The sequence below is a fragment of the Stenella coeruleoalba genome (genome assembly GCF_951394435.1).
Source record: "Stenella coeruleoalba genome assembly, chromosome: 2".
In the NCBI taxonomy this organism is placed as follows: domain Eukaryota; kingdom Metazoa; phylum Chordata; class Mammalia; order Artiodactyla; family Delphinidae; genus Stenella; species Stenella coeruleoalba.
The window spans coordinates 76,673,135-76,697,298 of NC_137147.1; the positions used below are offsets into that span (position 1 = coordinate 76,673,135).

At 46.4% G+C, this 24,164-nt stretch overlaps 1 protein-coding gene across 1 annotated transcript in view; it reads right to left on the minus strand.

The window, feature by feature from the left end:
• RYR3 (ryanodine receptor 3) overlaps positions 1–24,164 on the minus strand; it is a 550,597-nt gene that overhangs the window by 84,700 nt on the left and 441,733 nt on the right. The window contains 14 exon segments of the mRNA XM_079909615.1: positions 1,164–1,224; positions 1,618–1,667; positions 5,055–5,176; positions 6,142–6,209; positions 6,738–6,853; positions 9,638–9,761; positions 9,876–9,951; positions 11,138–11,200; positions 11,410–11,556; positions 12,639–12,728; positions 16,183–16,261; positions 18,644–18,807; positions 20,147–20,287; positions 21,979–22,069. Coding sequence (XP_079765741.1) covers positions 1,164–1,224; positions 1,618–1,667; positions 5,055–5,176; positions 6,142–6,209; positions 6,738–6,853; positions 9,638–9,761; positions 9,876–9,951; positions 11,138–11,200; positions 11,410–11,556; positions 12,639–12,728; positions 16,183–16,261; positions 18,644–18,807; positions 20,147–20,287; positions 21,979–22,069 — 1,392 coding nt within the window.

Below are 24,164 nucleotides of genomic sequence, written 5' to 3' on the forward strand. Positions count from 1 at the left end.
TGCTATAAGGACAGATGCTTTTTATCTACAGCATTTTCATGATAGTCATCCAGCCAATCAGAAAAATAGAAACAAGGAAATAAAGTCAGGGAGGCTTGCTGTAAGTATTTATGAACCACCCTCCTCAGGTTTCTCAGGAATGACTACGAAAAAAAAAAAAAATGCAGGTCGGTGGAGGTCGGTACGTTTAAGAAAGAGGACTCTCTCTTAAGGCATTTTGCCTGCTTTTGGGAATAAAGATTCCTCGTCCCAGTTGCACCCCTGGGATGCTTTGGTCTGGGCGTGAAAATGTTGTGCTGTCGTAATATCTCCACAACATGTTTGTTTCTCTCCGACACTTGAAAATCCCCTTTAACTACCTTTAACTTTTTTAAAAAAAACATTCTTAGTTTGTAGAGGATTTTCATCATCTGGCCACTCTTTCAGGTTGGTGCCTCTCTTCTGCGTTGGGTTTTGGGATGTGTGTTCTCTCAACTTTGACAAGGGCCCTGCTTAATGAGTGTGTTAAAGAAAACTCCCTGTCAGTTATTTGCACTGCTTCTCTTTTTTATCTCATCAAATAATTTATGTTTATACTACCAGAATACACACACACACACACACACACACACACACACACACACATATATGTATGTATGTGAAAGAAAAGGAAGACTTCCTTTCTTGTTCAGCCATCTTTCCCATCAGACCCTCAGGTCATGGGCTCGAATCTATCTTTGTCTTTGATCTTCTGGTAATCACATCCCCTCCTTGGCCATTTTGAATTCAGAGTGCTACGGGCGCCCTCTCCCAGGATTCTTACGGCATTGCCACCCATCAGGCAGCTCTTCCTTTTTCTTTTTTTGTGGAGAATTAGATACGAAGTGGTACTTTGCCACGTTACATATTTTATCTTCTGAAAGATGAACTTCTCAGTAAGAGAAGACAAGAATTGATCAAATGCTCAGCTTTCGGTATCTGCCATGACGGTGGCTCTCCGTCATGTGAGCTGAGAAACAGAGTGTGCTAACGTCATGGTGGGATCCACCTTTTCCCCATCTTCCCTTTTCTCCCCAGCTCCTGCATAATGGTGACACATCTCCTCTTCAGTACAATAATAAGCAAGGAGAGAGGGCCAGAGAGGGAGTCCTGAGAAACGACTGGAAAATTCTGGGCACACTTACCTTGTGTCAAGTGTCTGAGCTAAGATGTGAAGACAGCTCACCATTGTAGTAGAATCGTTCCCTAAAATCAAAAGCATCACCTGTGACTCCCCAAAGCATTCAGCCTGTCATTTAAACACAATCTTCTCAATAAGCATAAACAGCCCAGCCTTATTAACCACCAGCACACCAAGTGCCAGGCCTCCGTTCGGGGCCAAAGCATTTATCTCTGGCCTGACGCATGGCTTTATGATGGAAGTTAGAGGCAGGGCTTAAAGCATTCATTGGCGTGGAAAATCTGAGCTGTTCAAGGCGGGAGAGAGGGGTTTATCATACTTCAGACCAACTTTCTACGGCAAATGTAGGTGACACCTTAGTCCTAAGGCTCAGCTTGTCTGCAGGAGCCACAGATGAAGGCAAAACACAAGTTCAGGGTAATTACAGAGGGTGAAGCCTTTAGCAATACTTCTCTTACCAAAGAGGGAAATCCTATGTCGAACAAGAGCAGCGAGTTTGCAGAACAGGCTGAAGCAGAAAAGAATGAAAGTCAGAAAGGGACAGAGATTCAAGGAAGACTCATTTGTACCCCACCCCTTGGCCCCTGTGCAGTAATTAGGGCAAGATGCACTGTGGTCCCCTTAAAGAATCCTCTGGACCACACTAGGACAACATGTGGTTCCCACTGTCCTGCTGGAGAATCACGAGAGGTACCTTGCAGGCAGAAAACAATCCTTCTGCAGCAAGTACCATGTTTTGCAATGAGCCACCTGTTGCAAACCACCTCTTGCTACAGCGTACTATATGTTGAAAGGTTCATCTGTAGAACATTCATGGATAAACGAGGATTCTGGAAGGACGCATGATTTTTCCATTACTGCAGTGGATTGCAAGCCCTTTCTGTAGCCTTCACTCGGGGGAACAGGGTGTGAGGCCTTAGTTGGAGGTGTGCAAGATGGTGGGATTGGAAGAAAGTTAAAGGTTCAGGTATGGGCAATACTGTGCTGAACCAGAAACATTTCAAGAAATGGCTTTTCTCTGACATCTCCATTAGCCTATAGGCCTGACTGGGTTGCTGTCCTATCTGTGCCTTTGAAGCTAGGAAATCCCATCCGCTACACTTTCGTGTTTTTTGACCCTATTCCATGCTTTCACCCATACTGTCTACCATGGAACCCCCAGGAGTCCAGCTGTGTCTTACTGTTTTCCTTTCCACAGTGTCTAATAGAGGGCTTTGTGCAGTTAGCAAAGAGCCCGCGGATGTTTCTGAACACACTCCTGATAGCCCCTGTCTAGGGGCACTATGGCCATCATTTGACCTGTGTTGCTGAGGTCCGTGGGAGGAGATTCCTCAGAACGCTGACATTACTTGACATTGGCACAACTAGGTAAGAACTTAGCAATCCCTTCAGAAAGCAGTCCTTCCTGGTGGAACAGAAAGAGGGGAAGTAAAATAAAATCACCTGGTACAGGCCATGGGCTGCCAAGGTGAGACCTAGCTGAAGTCCTTCCCAAGATCTTCTTAGAAGTCATGGGCGTCTTGCCCCACACAGGGCAAAAACCTTTAGAGGACAGCTCAAATAGAGAAGAAATCCATCCAAGTGTTGGTGGGGATGAAAACTTGTTCACCTCTAAATGGTTTTCAATGAATACCCTGAGCCTTTCTGGGCTGTCTACTGGACACCACAGCCAAAGTCTCTGCTGCTTAGTCATTTGTTTTTGCAGTGGAAATAAGTTGGAAACACTGGCCTAGAGCTTAAGAGAGCTCAGAGTAAGTTAACAGAAATTTGGCAGCCCGCGAGTGTGAAATTAAATATGAACTGCTGCTTCTTTTCTCTTCCCCGGATGTTTGTTTTTTTTCAGAGTTATGTATCTGATGAAAACTCATGGAGTTGGCAGAGATCCTGGAGGAATATGAGTTTCTGTGGCTCTGCCAGGACTAGCTGGGCTGTCGTGGTGAAGCGACCTCATCCCGCTCTGTGTTTTAGCTTTTTCTCGTCTGTAGTCAGCAACTAATCACATGACCCTTTTAGCCTGTAGAATAAGGGGCTGATAAACTCAGTTATTTCTGGCAAAATGCTTCAAAATGAACCCACTCTGTATAAATACAAAATTAACATTTTTCTAACTAAAGCAGATCCTCGGGTTGTTTGATCCTAATATAAACGTGGCTCCCCTTGCTGTCAGAAGTGCTTTCTCAGGTATGTCAAGGCCGGGGCCTGAAATTTCCAAAGGCCCTTTTTTGTTGCCTGTGGGACCCATGATTCAAGCAGAAGCACTGTCCTTCACCCAGAGTTATGAGGGGCCAGAGTCCCCAGGCGCCTCTCTCTCATCTCAGAATTTGAAGGTGATAAATTAAAGAGATCCCAGGGGAGAGATTGCGGAAAGCACTGGTAAATTGCATCAGATGCAGAAGAGGTGGGGTATGGGCGAAGGCTGGGAACAAAAGGGGTCTGGAGATGTGAGCACGTTCAGTGCGGATGTGGCCACTTCTATGGGAGGGCAGCGGGCACACTGATGGATCTGAAAGCTATTTGCAAGGCCGATCAGCGAGCTCCAGCTTCTATTCCAGCTGTGACAAATGGTGCCTGGCTGAACAAATGTTACATTTCCATGAATTAATACCCTAAGAAAAACAGATGAAGAGAACAGACACACCTGCCCTCTGTTGGCTTATCTGAGTATCTCACTTCGCTCTCCATTTCCTTAACTTCTTACAAAAAACACCGGTGTGTCATGAAAATATCTAGGAAATCTTGGGTCAGTAACTGATTCTAAGTGTATCTCATTTTGACATCATGCGCTCCTCCCTGCTTAACAAATATTAATGTAGAGTGCAGAGAAAATGGCACTCGATCTGGATAGAGAGGGCTACGCTTTCATTCTTGCTCTAACTTACTACCTGGGTCACTTTAGGCACTGGAGTGAACCTGCCCAAACCTCAGTTTCCTCATCTGCAAAATGGAGATCATAACACACAGGTGGTTCCTGGAATTTAAAGCATTGTGGTGTTTCACAATGATATTTCCACAGGTGGGCAATAACTTGTGCATATCAAAAAATCGAGCTCACTGCTGAGCCATGCTGTGCTTGATAAATGTTAGCTAAATCCTAAAGTTGAATATCCTCCCAAAGATGGTGATATTCAATGGCTGGGCCCTTATAAAATATAAAGTACATTGTTCACCATCAGTGGATGCCAGGGAAAGGGCTGATAGACTGCCTTTACTGCAGTCCTTAACTCTTTGCCATTTAGAAGTCTAATCCATCCCTTGTCATTCGTAAATCAAACACAGAGAACCTGAGGCATAGTGGTACCCACTTGTAGCCTGACCATGAAGCACCTGCTTTGTTCTCAGCTCTGCTGAGGCATCCACGTGTCATGCCTAGTGGAATGAGAAGGGAAGCTGGTGCTTTTGATGAAAATTTGTTTCCTGTTAGGAATTTAAATTGAATTATGTCACTCTAGATTTCAAATCTCAGATCATCCACACCAAGACTTGTAAGATCTGATTCCTTAAAAAAAAGTTAAGCTTAAAAAGCCTGAGAAGAATGAGAATGAAAACAGTCTTAATCCGTTTCTTCTCAACGTTGTGTGTTTGCTTTGCCCAAGCTTCAGAATTACCTTCTCCTTTTTCTAAATGTTATTTCAGGATAGAAGCTGACCTGAGGATATAAGTTTCCCCCAAGCCCTACTGATACCCCCAAACAGTGCACCTCTCTCGGTTGCCAAAATAATATACAGATAAGTGTGAATAAAGTCACTTTCAAAACCAAGATGATAACCAAAACCTCTGAGCTACCCATCATCAGGCCACAGTTCATTTCTCCAAAAGATTCACCACTGAAGCCCCAGGAGGCTGGGGTTTTACATAAATCACAGGAGCACCGTGACCTTCTCTTCTGTAGACTCACCTGGCCACCATTTCTTTCTCCTTATGAGAGGCGTACCCGCTGCTGCTAAGGGGCTTCAGAGGGGACGAGAGGAAGTAGAGGCGGTGATTGGTAAAGTACTGGTCAACCAGTGGGAGAAGAACCTGAAAGATCACCAGAGATGAACTTCTAAGAGGCTGGCCAAAGCCCTTCCTCTGGTTCCTTTGAAAAAGTTCATCCTTAATGAGCAAAAAGACTCTGGTCCCGGAATTTCTAGGAAACTCTACCCTGGGAATCCCAGTTTCCAAAACATTTTTTTTCTTCTATGCCTGTAACCGGAGGCCTTAGAAATATGTGAAGGGATAGGGCAGGACACTGACTAAGGGCCCAAAGAAATGCACATCCTGAATCAACATTTTCAGGGGTGTCCTGTAGGACATCTGCACTCAGATGTGGCTTCTTGGGCGTGGCACCCAACAGAATATTGAAGGCATGGCCCAGCACTACTGGACTTGACCATCCTGTCTCTGCTTCTCAGAACATGGCTACCCCAAAGTCTCACTTGTATTTAGTCCTCTGAGTAGGGTTATGTGGCTGAGACAGCTCACTGGCACCCACATTCGTTCTTCCCTTCTTTCTCTTAGCAGTAGAAATCCCCGTGTTTTATCTGGGCATGGGGTCACCCAGTTAAAGCATGCATTACACGCCTCCCTTGCAGCTAGCTGAGGCTGAAATGAGTAAGTTCTAGCCACTTAATAAAACAACATTTATTAAACTTTAGAACTTTAATAAAACAACAGCTTGCCCTCCGCTATCCTTCCCCCCTTTCTCACAGATGTGGTACAAGTGAGTCTGGACCACTGTCAGGGACCACATCTCAGGAGATGAGAGAGCATCAAGAGAGGAAGAACCCGAGTCCCTGGGTGACGGCGTAGAGCACAGCAGGCTGCTTACCTCCTCGGACCACCCACCTGCCTCAGGACCTTTCCACAACAGGGAAACACACGTCCATCTCATCAAAGTCATTACTGGAGTTTTGGATATCTTTGTTGGATCTGCTTAACTTGTACCCTAAATTGTACAGATCCCAAGAAGAAGGTAATCCGGTTAAATGCAGAGAGTCACTTACTTTGGCAAAGAATTTGATCTCCTGGTCATGGGGAGACTTTTCAGTTTTCCCACTGCTGACAATGGTTTCTACAAAGACAAAAGTGACACAAAGTTGACCAGAGCTAAAGAAAACAAAAACAAAAAGAGTCACAGCATTAAAGAAACAGAGCAGCTTTTCGTCATGAAAAGGCCATTTGATTTTATAAAATATCTAATATTTTACAAAGTACTTTATAATTGTGAGGGTTGGTTATTTCTTCTAGGGTTTCACTACTCTTTTCTCTACTCTACTGATAAGAAGGCAGCTTCAGAGAGGTTGAGTCATATGCTCACAGGCATAAAACAAAATGATGGAAAACTTAGAGGAGGATGAGTTATGTGAAAAATGACAAATGATTCAATCAAACCCAGAAGGGAAACCAAAGACAAAACTGATTTTTTTTAAGTGCGTGTGTGTGTGAAACCTCAGCCACTGTGTCTTTCCCTAAACCATATGTTTCAAAGAATCATGAACAGCTACAGTATGAAAGCATCGTTCTTCATAAAAGGAATATCTAATTCCTTTCGGTGTTATGAGAAGCACACATTTTTCTGATATTTCACAATGATACTTACCCAAATGGGCAATAAACTCTTGAGCAGCATCAACATATTTCAGGATCTTCTTCAAAAACTTATAGGCAAACCTCTTTTCCATGGAGGAGGCATCCAGCCCCATAGCCTTGATACCTCTAGATTGGAAATGGGTAAACCCCAGGGAGTAACAGAGATAACAATGTGACTTTGGTGCACAAGCAATTTTCTCCACGTCAACTCTGCTTTCCAAATGTTGATGGCTATGCTGGCTTAGCGACCTGACTCATCATTTGACTCATTTCCCCTTGCACTTGAAACCTGCCTCTGTGAGCATGCAACACCTGAGCTACAATAATTTCTGAAAAGGTTTTTCAGAAAGATCTTTGTCATTCATTCAACAAATACTGAGCTGGGGATAAATCAGAGATACAAACACGAATTCCTGCGCTCATGGAACTTACGTGCTTGCTATAAACAGGTACAAACGCTACATAAAACGAAATATAAATTATCTGGGGACTTCCTTGGTGGTGCAGTGGTTAAGAATCCGCCTGCCAATGCAGGGGAAACAGGTTCAAGCCCTGGTCCGGGAAGATTCCACATGCCGCGGAGCAACTAAGCCCACGAGCCACAACTACTGAAGCCCGTGTGCCTAGACTAGCCCGTGCTCTGCGACAAGAGAAGCCATGGCAATGAGAAGCCTGCGCACCGCAACGAAGAGCAGCCCCTGCTTGCCACAACTAGAGAAAGCCTGCGTGCAGCAACGAAGACCCCACGTAGCCAAAAATAAAATAAATAATAAAATAAATAAATTTAAAAAATTATCTGGAATGCTGTAAGTTAATAAGTTTTGTGAAAAAAAGAAAAACTAAAGCAAGATGAAAGGGCCCAAGAGTACCTGAAGTGGGGTTGAGCAGACTGTCGTGTTAAATCAGTGCTGGGCTTATTGGAAGGACGACACTGGAGTATAGGCTTGAAGGAGGTGAGCCATAGAGACATGAGGGGAGAGAGCTTTCCAGGCATAGGGAGCGGGGCTGCAAAGTTCCTGAGTGGGCACATGCATGCTGAGTTGAGGCCAGTGTGGAGGGATGGAAGTGAGTAGGCAGTCAGAGGGGCGTGGGGTGGGCAGTGGAGGCAACCGTCAGGGTGCCGTGGGCCGTCCTTAGCATTTTGCTTTTGCTTTGAGATGGGAAGCTATTGAAAGTTTTGAGTAGAGGAAACGACATGATATGACTCACATTGTGACAGAATTACTCTAGTTGCTAGGATTAAAACTGACCGAGGGCAAGGATTGAAACAGGGGGCCCAGGAAGGAAGCCCTTTCAGCAAGGGCAGTGACAAAACAAAGGGTGAGAAGTGGTCAGATTCCGGGTATCTTAAGGGGAGAGCCGTCAGGATTTCCTAAAGGATTGGATGTGGGTTGAGGGAAAAAGAGAGGAGTCAAGGTTTTTGGTTTGGGCATCGGGAAGAACAGGCTGTCGTCAAGTGATGGGCAAGTTGAGGATGGAGCAGGTCTGAGGCATGGGTAGCGGGAACCTAGGGTTTCTCCTTGGTGACAGGGATGTTACCACCTTATCAGTACATCCAAGTGCACACCACGGGCTCTGGCTCAGGGTAAACCACTACAAGGGTATGTTTGCTGAATTCAGTGGTCTTTTTCCTTTCCCCCTGCTATTTCCTTGATTCCCTTCTTAGAGTCAAGAGGAATTTTTCACTTCTGTGAGCAAGTTATTTATTGGCAAATCATAGTCTGCATGCATCTTGGTGTTAAGAACAGGATTAAAATGACGAGGGGAGTCTTTCTTAAATGCTTCCCCAGAGGCTGTCTCCTGCTGCCTGACCTTTCCCACTCAACAATACAGCAAATAGGTTTTGTTATTTTTTCATATGAGCTACAACAGAAATATTTGTATAGATTTTTACTTAGGTTTCTGTCACTCAGTGGCAAAAATTCTGTAGGAAACTAAAAGAAGAAACAGCAGCTGGCTCAGCAGACATTTCTTTCAGGAGGAATGGCTTATCGAGGTGGGGACACTGCCTTGTTTTTCGTTCTACAAAGGACGCCGCAAGCACAGCCCATCACCGACACCTGACCAGCGGGGGAAACAGGTTCTACCTTTAAGACTTAAGCAGCCCAGACCATCCTCACCTAAAACATTTGTCTAGATGATTCTGACAAACATAAGTTTGAGAGAAAGTCTTAGGAAATCATGATTCATTCAGTCTCTCCAGTAGAGTTGCCATCTTTGTTCAAAGGTTGTTGATGTCACTCATCTTCCCTATTGTTATTATGGCATTTCATTAAATATCACGTAAAACAAAAAAACACAAGTGTGAAGAGAACTGGTGATTCTGTGAGAACTAAGCTGCATATTTTGCAAAGACCTGCGATTTAAGTTTCCAAAAACAGCGTTTCTGAATTAGGTGTGAGACAACCGTAAAAGATAGGGAGGAAACTGAAAAAACAAACAAACAAACCCAGAATACTGCATTTACATTGTTTTGTATGTACCTTAATTCTCTTAACTGTACCTTAACTGCTCTTCAGCCCAACTTCCAGAGCTTTGAGGAAGCATTATGGATGTGGTTTATAATTCCAATCAATAAAACAACCAACAAAGATGAGATCTGAGGGCCTATGGTACATGTGAATGAACGCATGTGTGTTTGTTTTAATTAAAATTAAATGTTTAAGGTATAGATGTATAATTTGTCACGATTCTCTGCTGTAACTGATTTTTAGAAATTGATATCGACCAGTCTTATTTCTGTCGGAAGAGAGGGCTTCACGCTCCAGAATAAACATCTATTCCTTTCAAAAGACTCAACCGCTATCCTTACTCTGATCTGCTTTGCAGGCAGGTGATCAAATATCTAGAGCACGAGAGACCACACGAGCCTGCCCCTGGCCCGCTAACGTCACCTGGAAGACGACTTACCTGGAAACCACAATGCCGTTCACTTGGAGGAACTTAAACAGGTCCTGGGCCTTCTCCCGGTCCCTGAACTTTTCCTTGGCAGTCAAGGTGTCATAAGGTACCAAAAGAGGGTGACTGCCGCCACCTGGGGTCAGTAAAGTGAGAGATGACAAAATAGGTGGCTCTTCCTTTGCACTTCTGGGAAACACACCTGCCCCCCAGCTCACCTTCTGCAGGAGATGCTGTGAATCTAGCTCACCTTTGCTCTCCAGCTCCAGCTTCTTCTTCTTGGCCCAGATATTGTGATAGTTCTCAGCTATCACCTCCACCATCCCCTGTGTCCCATCAGGGAGATGACAGTCAGAGAGAAAGCAAGCAAGAAAAATGGGTTCATATCTGCCCCGCTGTTGCAGGCAGCCTCGGGAACAGAGCACCACCAAACGCTAATGGCACATTGCTGAGTGTCTCCCATATTAATTAGTCTTTGTTTATGCACCCCGTTAGTTTTATATCTTCCCATACACACAGAAAACAATTTCTAATTCTGTCCTTGTCTGGTAACTTATTATCTTGGCAGTTTGATGCATTTCTGAGAAACACACATTTCCACTGGAAACTGCATTCTGGTGGCACTCCATTTGTCACAGGAGTGAAGTATTTTACTCCTGACCTGAGATAGGGAGCTGGGAGTGGGGGGGGGGGTCAAGCAAAACTCTAGGATCCCCGAAAGCCTTTAGCTTTGCACACTAAAAATAATCACGTGTTGGAGAAAACTGCCGCACATAAGATTTCTCAAATAGAATGCATCTTTATGAGGTTCATAAAATAGTGACCCGGAATGAAGGGTGTACTTTGGAAAGAAACTTTCTTTAAGGTCCAAAGCGTTGGTCTGATGGACTCTCTAAGGAGTAACGGCCTCAGGCTGGGGCCGGTCACGGTCACTGACATGTGCACAGGGGAGGAATGGGGGTGAGGAAGCTTAAGCCTTTAATTTCATCCTCTTGGGTGTAAGTCCCTAAATCCTACAATGATGACTTGTCTGTACCACCAAGGGCAACTCAAGTGAATCCACCACGGGATATGCGATTGTCCTCAAGGTTGGGGGGCCCGGTGTGAGCAGTCCAGCAGCCCAACCCAGGGGCCACCTTGTACATTTTCTCCTAGTTGTTAATAGCTTTGTTACTAGTTATTTCTCCTGGCTGTTATAAGTTCTGTTTTGGGTTTTTGTACAGTAATTTGCTGTTCGATCTTCCTTCTATTGAGTCATGACCTGCTATGACGTCTCCGGAAGAAGCGCAAAGCCTCACCTTCTCAGACTGTTGGTTAATTCTGCTGAGACTGTGTCAGATGAGTGGCCTCTGCTCGTTGTGGCCCTCTCTAATTTTGATATTTCAGTGGTGATATGTTTTAGGCATTCTTCCCCCTCGCCCCTTTCTAGAACATTCTTTGGAGGGCAATATGTCCTGCACTTGAGGGGTTTTAGAAAGTCCGTTACGCTGTTCTGAAAGTATCAACACTGACCTGGAGCTCTCTGGAGAGCACAACATTGGAGAGATCCAGGGGAGCAGGGCTGTAGCTGTTGCCCTAGGAAAGCAAAGGCAGAATCACTGGGTTTCCCATTACTTGCCTCATTCTCACCAGCATCCCTGACTTCAGTGGCCAAAGATATGTCCCAAAAGATTCCCAGGGCTCACTGGTGGTGGGCCTCATCTCTGATACCCTGGGGATAGCTTTCCCAGATTCTCCAAGGGTTCCATTGGCCTAGTGTTGGCCTCTGGGCGTGATGGTCATACCTGGCTGGCCTGGGACACGCTTCGAAGCTTCTCATTTTCCCGCTGTTGAAATAGGGCTTCTCCCTCTTTGGTCCTCTCTACCGTCCAGCCCACAGCCAGCATGGTTTTCAGGGACTCTCTGGCAGGCCAGCGATAAATTTCCTTCTCCTGGAAGAACATTGGAGCAGAAGAGCTGTGCAGGGCACGCCCCAGCACTGTGGCTGGCTTGTCTCCCGGAAGAGAGGTCCTCCCGCAGTGGAGGGGGGCTAAGCGGCTCCAGCTTCCTCTCACTGGGTCAGAATACCCTCTGCAGCATCCCGTCTGAAACACGTCATCCGTCTTTCTGAGGTTTTTAAGTATAGGACCCCACAGTCTCCTGCTTTTAGAGGGAATGTGCCAGACATATCCACAGTTTGTGGAGAAAGCAGAACGAGAACAGGAGAATGACTTCTTCCCTCCCCCCACCCCCCAGCGCTGCCACCTCTGCCTCCTCTGTGCCCCGCCCACTGCACAAGCATCGCCAGCCCTGGACCCACCCCTTTCTCTCCAGAGTGACTTCTGTCCTCTAGTAGGTATTTAAGATGGGACACGTCAAAATGCATTTGCACAAAGCTCTCCTCCGAGCATGGGAAATAGACATTCTCAGATTTAGAATTCTCTTTCGAGCCATGCACAATTTTATAACTGGTCAATATGCACATAAAGATACACATGTCATCCTTTACCTGTGACACTCGGTCTAACAAGGTCTGCAAGGAACTCTTACTGATCGCAAGATAGGAATTCAGAGTTGAGTTGAACCAAATCTCATAACTTAAAAAAAACACAAACAAACCGAGAGACCTGTCCACGTTTCCCTGGGGACTCTCTCCTCTATTCTTTTTATCCGTCACGATTGGAAGTCCTTTCTATCTGAATGTTCTCCAACAATGCAAGTCCCCCTGCCCCCTGCAACAATCTAACAGAAGCCCTTCCTAGTTCAGTTACAAGTGAAACACAAATGCATTTTGGCCCAGCCTCTAAGTGCTGATTGGTGCTTCTCTCTCCAATGGGCTTTCAGAACCAAATAGCAGAATGGGAGGCTGGGTTCTCAGAAACCAGTCTTGAGGCTGTGGCCCATGGGCCAGCTCCTGAGGAGTCTGCCGAGTCCTGGGAAGTCTCTAAGGAACTGGATGGTGAATGTGCCCTCCACTCCTCTGCCATCTGATATAATTCCCAGGGGAGGGAAATTAGCATGGCCTGGTCCTTACCTTCTCTGTTAACGTCTTGAAAGGCCTGATCAATGGATGGGTCTTCACATTTTCATCCAGGGAAATTCCATATTTCCATCCATTCTGACTCTGTAGAAATGTTCTCAGTTCAAATATCCTTGGCACCCAGTGAGCCCTGCTATGTGACCCACATCCCAGCTTCAATTTTCACTGAACAAATAAAATAATGGAACGTGACGGAGCTTGGAAATTTCCCTCCAAAACGTCTAACGGATCCTTCAGGGCTGTCAGGCTCTCTGCCCCCTGAATTTTGAACCCTGCTCTTTTATTTCTTCTCATTTTAGTTGCTGTCCCCTCCACTTACTCGCTTGTGTTTCAGGCCCACTACAGACGGAAGCATGCTTCAGAAGACCTGAGAACAATGCTTTTCAGAACCATGTGTCCCAGTCACAGGCAAGGACAGATGTCAAGGCTGAACGCTTGTGAGTATTGGACCTACTGGCCACGGCGTGCAGGAGGCTGCTCTGGTTTGCACCCCTTGCCCGCCAATCCCACAGCAAAGCTCTAGCAAGGCATGTTTCTAGAATCATAGAGGTTTAAGAATTTCAAGAGTCATGCAACAAACATCGGTGGAATGCCTATGACAGTAGGTGCCAAACTCTGTCCCAGGGATGGTGGATACAGAGATAAATAAGGCTCTGCTTTCCATAACCTCGCAGCCCGAAGACTTCCGGTGGCTCTTTCTCAGCCTCTGCCGATGTCCCCTCGTCAATGTGGCTGTTTCTCAAGTTTCTGTCTCTTCTCAAGGAACACTGTCCCTGCGGGATATAATCTAGGCCCATGGTCCCTAAGTGGATTAATCCCAAATCAGCGTTTCCAGCCCAGATCTCTCTCCTAACTTCCAGACCTATTTAAGCTCTGCTTGGATGGCCATAGGTACCTCTCAACAGGTCTGAAACAGCACCTGGAATTTCACTTCTCTCAGTGGCCCTTCCTCTCAGGTTCCCTGTATCTCTGTGAACAGCACTAGTTTACATTCACTTTTCAAGCTGGAAGTGTGGGACTCTTCCTTCTCTGCACTCTCTCATGTGTGTTCAACCTCCCAGACCTATTGGTCCGCCCCTCCTTCGCTTTCCTGCCAGTGCTCTAGCTCAGGCCGCCGTCAGCTGTCACCTGGATTACTGCAACGGCTTCCTGTGCGGTCTCCCGTCTCCAGTCTTGCTGTCTCTCACGGATTCCATTTTCTACACCACTGTCAAGTGGTTTTTATAAAATACCCTGCTCAGGGCACTCTGCTGCTTTAAAAATTTCTGATTCCCAGCTGCCATCATGGTAAAAATCCAAATTCTTTCTGGCTTCTACTGCTGCAGCGAAGATCTTGTTGGCCCTCTAGGCTCATGTCCTGCCTTTCTTCCCCTGCCCTACTCCGTGACCCCAATGTGTCGAACCAAGCTCCCCTAAAGCCACTACACTCTCTTGCTTCTCGGGGCTGCACCCACTGCTTCCATGGCCTGCAGTGCACTTGCTCCCCTGTGCCTGAACAATGGCCCCTCATTCACCACACCCTGTAGGTGTCAGCAGCTCGAGGAAGCGTTCCCGGACCCTCCCTATTGGGTTGGGGTCTCTTCCTGTGTGCTCTCACCCCGTGCTCATGCCCATCACAGCATGGTACAACCTGTTTAATGGCTGCTTTACTTGGTTTCTCCCACCGATTGTGGGGTCCTTGAGGACAGGGGAAAATACTCTTTTCCTGTCAGATTATCAATGCCCACCTGGCAAGGGTGAGCAAACTTGAAGCTTCCAGGCTAGTGGATGGGAGAGATTCATCAAATACCACGCCAGTAAATGCAGAGTTGGTAACTGGTATATATAAATGTCTAACTGCTGCAAATCCAACTATACAAGACTGCTATAAAAATACTGGGAAGGAAAAGAGCAAGGTGCTAAGAGGGCCTATATCTGAGAAATCTGGGAAAGAGGCGTCCTAGGAATTCACACTTGAACAGATTTTGAAGGAGGAATTGGTGAATGGTGTTTTCACACGTGTGAGTGCAGATGGGTACCTGGCTCAGACAGGGGGCAGATTCAGGCATATGCAGAGAAAGAGAGAGAGAGAGAGAGAGAGAGAGAGAGAGAGAGAGAGAGAGAGAGAGAGAGAGAACGAGCCTAAATGAAGGCGATATGGCTGGAGGGCAGAGGATGAAGGGAGAGATGAGGCTAGAGATGGTAGCAGAGACCAGATTAAGCAGTGCCTATCAGGCCATATTAAGGATTTTGACGTTTACCTGAAAAGAGTTGGAAGTTATTAAGGGATTTTAACAAGGAGAAGGGGCTGGGTTGGAGAACTTGACCCATTTGGGAGAATCTGACCAAATTTGCACACTGAAACCATCACTTGCCTGTAGCGTGAAGAACGGACTGGAGAAAGTGCACGTGGGCAGACTAGTTAGAAGGTTATCACATTGTCTGGGTGAAAGATGAGAGCAGCTTGGACGAAAACCACGGCATGGGCACAGAGAGAACCATCCACATTCCAAAGCGACAAGGAGGTGAAATGCACATGGCTTAGGGATGGATTGGATATTGCGATGGATTCATGTGTCGTCATCGGCTGCTTTTGTGCTACACCAGCAGACGTGAGTAGTTGCAGTGGAGACTGTCCGGCCCACAAAGCCTAAAATGTTTACTCTCTGGCCCTTTACAGAAAAAGCATGCCAACCTCTGCTCTAGAATCATGAGTATTAGCCCATTCTACAGATACAACGATTGGAGTCATCAGGAGCTCTCAACAGGGGTTCAGGAGAGAATCAGAGCAGAGGCTGAGCCAGGGCTTCAAGCTGTCCCTCATCCAGGGTGCATCCAGGCAGGTGGTTGCTGCGGCCTTGCTGTGGAGACAGGTCCACCGTTACGGGCTGTAAGCTGCCTCTGGGCAAAGGCCCAGTGCTTAACTGGCTGCCCACAGGACTCCGAGATGTCTTTGGCATTCCTCCCCATGTGCCTGCCAGCATTAAAGGGCTGACAGAGCAATTAAACTTATTAGCAGCCTGACCTCATGTGGTGAAGAATTTTAAACACCAGCTGGACAGGCTTACTGATAAGGGAGAGTCTGGAAGTTCCAGCACTGCCCACCACAGGAAGCCGCGTGTCCTCCCTAGAATAAAATTCAGCTTGCTGGCAAAATGCAAGGGTAAAGCTTTCCATTCAATTTTCCCTTTTTCCGACACTACGTTCAAAGGAAACATTTAATAAAAGCCTCCGGCCCCACGTTAAGCCTTTATGTCAAACACACGCAAGCACGTGCTTGGGCGCCGACTCCAGGAAATGCAACGTGAAGACAGACATGAACACTCCCAAAAGCGATCGTTTTCTTGAGAGACACAAAAAGCCGCATCAGCAACTGCCCCGCCCATTTCTCCGATCTCCACCAACCCTGGGAAACTGCCGCTCAGAAATAACGAATGCCGTTGGCATGGCGAGTGTGTCGCTTAGACAAGTCAGGCAGACTTCCAGGATTGGACCCTTTCATATTCTTGGGCGGCTGTTTTTTTCCCCTGACAGTTATGGGTTGGATGAGGATCCCTACCTTATCACAGGCCCATTTATCATGTGAGTGCTCAGCATACTTGGTGACGATGTATTCCAATTTTTCAGGCAAGGAGAAACTGTGAAATGAGGGGAAAAATAAAATTACAACCTCCCCAAGCACTTCAGTCACGTGTGCCGAAAAGATGGCCAGAGCTAACAGCCATCAGAAGTGGCATGTGATCAACCAGTTAACCCCAAATCTGAAGGTGGACCCCAGATGCAGTGACCTTCCTGAGCTCAAAGCATGTCCAGGACTAGGTCGCAGACACACCCACGGCTAATCAGAGGGCGTCTCTGCAGCAGCCTCTGCTTCACAGGTGGCCTCCCTCCAGCTGCTCTGGGTTCCCTTGGCTCCTGGGCCACAACTGTCCAGGTTAGACCGTGAGAATCCCTTCATCCAAAGACACTGTCCTGCCATCTCACAACTCCGATCTGCGGAAGGCAGAAGTGGGTAGCTACAGGACCAAATGATCCAAAATAGTGCTTGTCTACCTTTTGGGGTTTGGTGATTCATGTTTAAATACTGAAATCATGGCAACCCAGTAGGCACACCTGTCAGTTCTGTTAGCCCTGCAGCTTTTGCCCCTTCTGTTTGGCAATACGCCTCCACTTCGCTTTAAGGAATAAGTCTTCCTGACTTGCGTGCAGGCTTATGTGAACTGTCTCTGAGGAATGGCTCTGATGAGGCCAGTCAGACTCACTCTTCCTGGAATTTGAATCTTTTTTTTTGTTTTTGGCTGCACTGCACGGCTTGTAGGATCTCAGTTCCCCGACCAGGGATTGAACCTGGGCCACAGCAGTGAAAGCACTGAATCCTAACCACTAGACTACCAGGGAACTTGGAATGTGAATCCTCAGTTGAGTGAGACCAGGACAGCAAACTCTTCACGGTGACTCATCCAATGTGGACACCTGGAGAATGTCCATCTGGTCACTCTGCCTTAGTTCCTGCCCTTGCTGAGGCCTGGGCAGTCAGCCTTTCACTAGGTTTTAACAATGACTCCACATCCTTGCAATAAGGCCCTTTTCCGTTTAAGTTTTGGTCACAGTCCCCATTACTCATATTACTCAAAGAGCCATGCTGACGTCAGAGGTCTATTTGAAGAAATCAGAACTCTCAAAAAAACACTGGGCCTTCCCTGGTGGTGCAGTGGTTGAGAGTCCGCCTGCCGATGCGGGGGACGCGGGTTTGTGCCCCGGTCCGGGAAGATCCCACATGCCGCGGAGCGGCTGGGCCCGTGAGCCATGGCCGCTGAGCCTGCGCGTCCGGAGCCTGTGCTCTGCAACGGGAGAGGCCACAACAGTGAGAGGCCCGCGAATGAGTCACCATTAGCACACCACTGCTTGAGTACCGCATTGTCTCATAATGTTTATAAAAGCGTCCAAGCGATCACACCTTTTGTCCTCCTTCAGCACACTTACATTTTCATAGGGCCACGTTCTCCAAATCAATACCTGCCTTCCCTTTGGCCTTAGCTTGAAGGCTCACCACACCCCTTACCTCTTCCTTACAGCAGGTTCAATTCGGTTTCCCATCATCCACTCAGCTCAAGGCTCTGCTGATGGAATATGTATTTACTTTTCCCAAAGACGAATTTTATATGTTATCACAAGCTGACAGCTCCGGGGAAGGGCTGAGGCTATGGCTCTCATCTGAGAACTACTGCCATAAAACATAAGTTCAAGGGGCTCACAGAGGATGCCTCCTTTTCCCTGCACATTCTACAGCAGTTTTGGAGCTTTTCATTGAAACTGCAGCTGGAGATGAAGCCTGTATGCCCCACGACCCATAATCATAATTGGGGCCGTACTGCCAAAGGCAAAATTGAGCAGATCTTGTCTAATACTTTGTCCGTGGCCTAATCATCACCAGTGAGGAATGCTGGAGGATCAGGGGGAGAAATGAAAAAGTGCTATTGTAGAGTTTTTCCAAAGATCTAGCATCTGTTGGCAAAGAGCAGGTCCAGTCGCTCAAATAAGGACCCCATGTTGTTCTGCCCTCACACCCTGAAGTCCTGCTGGAGCTCAGCTGAGTGTTATTTATGGAGATGTTTTGATGTATGATGTTATTAGTACTGTACAGGCCTAATTCACAAAGAGCAAAGATTTTGTCAAAAAACTCATTAATAAATTAATTGCATCATTTGTCAGGGTTCTTGCAGTGCCTCAGGTGACATATGTGGAGAGCATCCACCTCTTATAATAAATAACCCAACCCCACCCTCCAAAAAAAAAAAAGCCCAGAATATAATAATACAGATATGGATGGATTAATCTTTCAGGAGTTGAGGACAAAATCTAACACCTAATGTGACTTGTAGTGTCAAGGGACATGATGAACCATGTTGGCAGGAGGGAAGGAAGGGAAGCTTAAATTTCTGGCTACCTTCTGAAAGAGAAACAATGGCCACGGGGCAAAATCTAGGACCAGCTTAGAGATGATTCTGGACTCAACTCACTTCATGGTGTTGATAGGCTTGGGGTCAAAGTTGCCATCTGCGTCCACTGAGATCTGTTTCTCCAATGTGGCTGAGATCCTGGTATCTAAATAGTCTGGTGGCAAGGCCCCAGCTATAGCACTGAGACAGGGAAGGGCCATTCGGAAAAGATCTGGGTCGTACCTCTGTGAGGAAAGACAAAGACCATGTTAGCACACACACCAAAACCATAGCCCGCCAGGCAGAACCACTCACCGATTAGCTGGGAAGAAAAAAAAAACACGTGCATTTGCCCACGTTAACCAAAATGGGGAATGTGTAAGGCCTGTAATCCATTCTGGTGGAAACTGAGGTATCCTTGTCACAGAAAAGTGACCATCTGTAAAGCCTTCAAGTCACCGTTGGCGGTAGGTTGAGAAACCTTAAATCAAGGTTTAAATCAGTATCCCCTAACTAGTTAATTGCAGGGATATATAAAGGTTAAAGCGGTTCTCACTAGGCCAACAGAGGCTACAAACTTGTCGGCCACAGATGGTTACAGAAAGTGACCCACCCTGTGCCTGGAGAGGGCACAGCGGCTCTGCTGGCTCCCTCGGTGGCTGACGCGGGTCATATGCTGACACGATCAGCAGGCTGCTCTGTATCACAGACATTCTCTCCTGAACCCGGCCAGGAAGGAATCTCAGTTAAAACGTGTCAGGTGAGGGACAACCTTTGATCTGCTTGCACTAGACCAAAGGAAGATAGGAGGGAAGATCACGTTAAGTGTAGGTAAACACCAGACTGCGGCTGTACACTTGCTCCAGACTTCTGTACGAAAACCCGAAAAACTTCTCATTTTCTACCTTTAAAGCTGGTGACCTGTCTATGGCCAGACCACCCTGAATGTTCCCGAGCTTGTCTAAAGCTGGTGACGTCACAAACCTAAATCTGGGGTAAGGGAAGGGGAGGCAGGTGTGGGGCTGCCTACATACAGGTCGGGGCTGTAATCCAATCAGACTGCACAGGAAGGCTTGGGATGCAGAGGCCCGCGTCCCCCCCTCAAGCTCCTTCGCCTCCGTGGCTGGGAAGCACCTCGCCTGAATGGAGTAAGGTCTCCTGGGAATCCCACGTCCCCGCATCGGGGCAGACGCTAGGACTTCTCTAGGCTTGAACTTGGTGAAGGCCAGCTAACCGGGGCCATACAACATAGCAGGGAAGGGATGGGGGTGGGGTAAGTCATTAATACTGGAACCAGGAAATATTTCTGTGATTCACTCTGGAAGTTGCCCTTCCATATATTCGCTGGGTGAGTCTGGCAAGTCATCAGCTGCTCTTTCTCTCACCTGGCAAATGAGGGTCGGGGTAGTTCCTCCTTGAGAGAGTTGGGGTAGTGAATGTGATCTGCTTGTGAAGTGCTTGGCACACTTCTGGGCACGTGGTAGATAGAGGCTGACGAGGTATCAGCTATTCTTACGTGCAGGTGGTTGTATCACCGAGGTTGGGCGACCCCCCCCTTCTCTGTTCAGGAAGCACTGCCATTACCTTATGGGAAAGGGAGTCAAGAATCCCCCAGAAGATCTTCTCTGTCAGATGCAGCTCATCCTCCACAGCCAGACCGTAGCTCCCCCAGCCTGACGGCAGACAGTAATACTTCCAGCACTGTTCGTAGTGATTTGTCAGAAGCTGGGAGGTTGAGAACGGATGTGCGCCAGTGGGGTGGGGCAGAGATGATCCACAGGTGTCAACAGCACACAGGGGAGAAGAAAACAGCACACACGCCTCAGGAGAGTGAAACCAACGATGGAAACTGTTCGGTTATCTACAGAGTGGCCCCCAAACTCCGCTGGGAACGGTCTGCTCTTGTGCCTAATGAGCTCCAGCCTGAACGCAATCTACCTGATTAATTCTTGTGCCTCCTAACTCGTCCCTCGTATTTCCTGGAAAATGGAGAGGAACTGTTTCTACTCCTACTGAGAAAATGCTACCCTCCGGAAGTAGTCACCGTGTGCTGTTCCAGCCAGTCAGGCATGGGGAGAATTTCTTCTGAGATCTTTGCTTATAATAAATCTGGGAGATCCTGGTAATGCTGACATGGGGAGGGGAGGGTGGGGAGTAGGCTGTGGGTCTGCAGATTTTCTCAGCATTGATTACGGCCCCTGGCTTCCCTGCCTTTCACTTGAGCCTTCTGATGGTCCAGTCATGTTGCAGCAGTTCCCCACATGGCCAATAGAGGGCACACGTACACTGCCAATGGTCCCATCTCAGCCGGCGAGATCCACATCCTCCAAGAAAAATCCCGCTGATCTAAGGGGTAAAGGTGAGCTTACTGAGTGCTATCCATGATGTTTCTTTGGGAACCAGAATCCAGCTGACGGCACAGGTCTGCCAAGGAAGCAATGCCAGGTTGAACTGTAAAAACTGTCGTTTTTAGCTAAAGGATTTTTTGGGGGATGAAAACTGGGAGTGTTAGGGTTAGACATAAGAATGAGCCCATGGAGGACTGTGGAATCTCTGACAGCATACAAGCTGTCTTCTGCGTGGCGTGCTGAAAGGGGATGAATTAAAGGCTTCTGGGAATTCTGTTTATCCCAGTAAAATGCTTCTTGAAATCCTTGCTTGAACTAGTGATATTCCTGAAAAGAGGGAAAAGTTCTGTTGAAATCACTGGGCAGAATCTTCAGGTGTGGCTGGCCACTGCTGACCCTTTTGAATATGCTAATATGGCAGGTGCCTCAGAGGTAAAAGATGAAAAACACTGCCCTCTGTGTGGGTGGCAGAGTCTGGTGTCCTTCTACCCAGGCCCGATGCTCCCTATACCAGCAACAAAATGTTGGTAATTTGGGGGAAAATCAGGAATCAGGTGGCTAAGAGAGGGCTCTGTGGCCTTACTTTTCATTAATAAAACAAGAGAAAAGAAGTAAAAAAAAAAAAAGTGAAAAAGAGGACCTGTTACAGAAGGAAAAAAAAAACACAACACAGTATGGAATAGAAAAGGGACATTTTATTTTCTGTACCTAAATGAAGAATCACAGGGCCTTCAAAGCTTTTTGAGATTAAGAACATTCTGAAAACCTAATTAGGGCAGGAAAGTACAAAATCCAAGTGCCCTCACTAACCTCTGCTAAATAACAAGTAATTGGTAGAAATCGATTAAGGAAAATTGGAGCAGTTCATGAATCTAGCAGAACTACCCTTTCCAACCTTGACACTCAAGAAGGAATTTGATATTGGAGGCTGTATTTAGTTAGCTATCAATTTAAAGGAGTAAAACCCATTTAAGATGTACTTTGCTCCCCCAGTTGTGCAGATCACGTTTTACAAGGCAAGTTTCCTGTGCCATAGACTGTTTTTTCTGTAACAATAGAGAGGTTTACCTTAAGAGGCATTTTGCAGTATTCACTGAGTTGCGGCACATCAAAAACTAGACGTCGCAGGAGTTGCTGTAACATGGAAGGCCTCAAGTGACTGCAGTATGAAATAAGAAAAACAAAAGGACAGAATGAAAAAGAAATAAGGAAGAGGGAATGAAAGGAATACTCAGCTATAACCACATATTAGAGCTAAGCTTCAAAACACTTAGCTCCTAAATCAAAAGACCATGGATAAACCACAGTCTACGATAAAACACTTTAAAAACTGAGTACAGTTAAAATGCAGAAAGAGGGAGTAGGGCTCATGGCTTGAGATCCCTAAGGTTAAATTCCAATCACCATGTGACAAGATGTCCTAGGGTCTGTGCACACTCAAAATACAGCCACTGATTATGTGCAAAGAAGTCTATAACAGAAAGAAAGTGCAGGTGATTTTAGAGCCATTGCTACGAACTGACCATCCTCCCGAACTCTGCAGAGGAAGAAGTTAGAGGTGATCAGCTGCACGGGTGGAATCTGAGGCCACCTTCTGGTGTGATCTGAAGGGTGCTCTGAGTTACTACCTGATCCCTGATATTCTCATTATTGAAATCATTTCTTTGGGTTAAGGGTCTGTCCTCAAAAAACTCCTTTAAAAGGCAAATTGAATGATTAGAGAACAATGTACCAAATTATCAAAGTGTTCATGGCCTTGGTATTTGGTGCAAGTAAATTCTGAGATAGAGAAAGGAGAGATAAGCAACGCTGATTTAGCCTATATTTTCAGATTGCCAAACCTTTCAAAACCCAGTGGAACCTCTGGATTCTTCCCAGTGAAAATACACACTTACACACAATTTGGCACGTAAGTTCAGCCCATGAGCCCCTTTCAGAGATGCCTAAGAGCCCTGGAGGCAAAGTTAATAACTGATGTTGAATGTTAAAATGCCAGGAAGAAAGCCTTGGAGGCATCTACAACAAGAAGGATGGACATGAATGGAGATGGACAACAGAGTTCGTCTGTTTCACAACTTTTGGTAGAGCTGGCCTTGCGATAAAAAGCCCTGGAGTGAACAAGTCAGGCATAATACATAGGAAAAAAAAAAAAAAAAAGCTTGTCTCTAAATGTAGTAATTACAAGCATATAAAGTTCCTCATTTTTTTAACATCGTTTACCCAATTAGCAATATCACCTTAGATTGACTAATGAATAAAATCAAGAAATAAAAAAGAAATCTCTAACTTGATTAATTCCTGACTTACTAAAAATAAATTAAAAATCTACGTAAGTGTCAGTTTGTCTGTGTTTCTAGAGCTCAGATGGTCAAGAGGAGGAGTGGGGAAGCTCCTAGGAGTACAGGAATAGGGCTGTGAGCTCTATTTTTGGTTTGATGTAAAATTCTAATTTCCCCAAGGTCTGATCTGGTTCTTTTTTTTTTTTTTTTTTTTTTTTTTGTGGTACGCGGGCTTCTCACTGTTGTGGCCTCTCCCGTTGCGGAGCACAGTCTCCGGACGCACAGGCCCAGCGGCCATGGCTCACGGGTCCAGCCGCTCCGCGGCATGTGGGATCCTCCCGGACCGGGGCACGAACCCGCGTCCCCTGCATCGGCAGGCGGACTCTCAACCACTGCGCCACCAGGGAAGCCCTGATCTGATTCTTTAAAAACATTTGCGCTAACATCAGTCTCACCATGACTTTTTTTTTTTTTTTAACTAGGAAACAGCTTTTGCTGGGAGACAAGACTTTTGGTTTGGTTTCTAAGATACCTGCTGAGTTCAGATCTAGCAAAAGGTAGAACAAGATCTATAGCTGTGATCGATGCGGCTACCAGCCAATTACAGACTCGATGCTGATAGAAGACTTTCTTTCTGTGCAGACTCACTGTTTATTCCCTTGGCCACTACTCAGAAGGAAAGTAGGAGCCCATGTACACCAGTAATGGGGCTCTTGTCCCTCCTTTTGAAGTGGCAGCATGGAAACCCTAGTCACCCTATTAATTCCTAGAGGCCTATAGTGTGTTTACCAAGCTTTGTCTCTCTTCTAAGACCACCAGTATTCAAATGAGCTTAATTCTCTGCCAGTTCTAATAATACTGGAATGAATGAAGTGGTGTCAGAGTGTAGGGCCTGATTCTGGCAGAGGATCTCAGAGAGAAATCCCTTCTGTGGGGCCTGGGTGGAGGTCTCCCACCTTCCACTCCACACCCTAG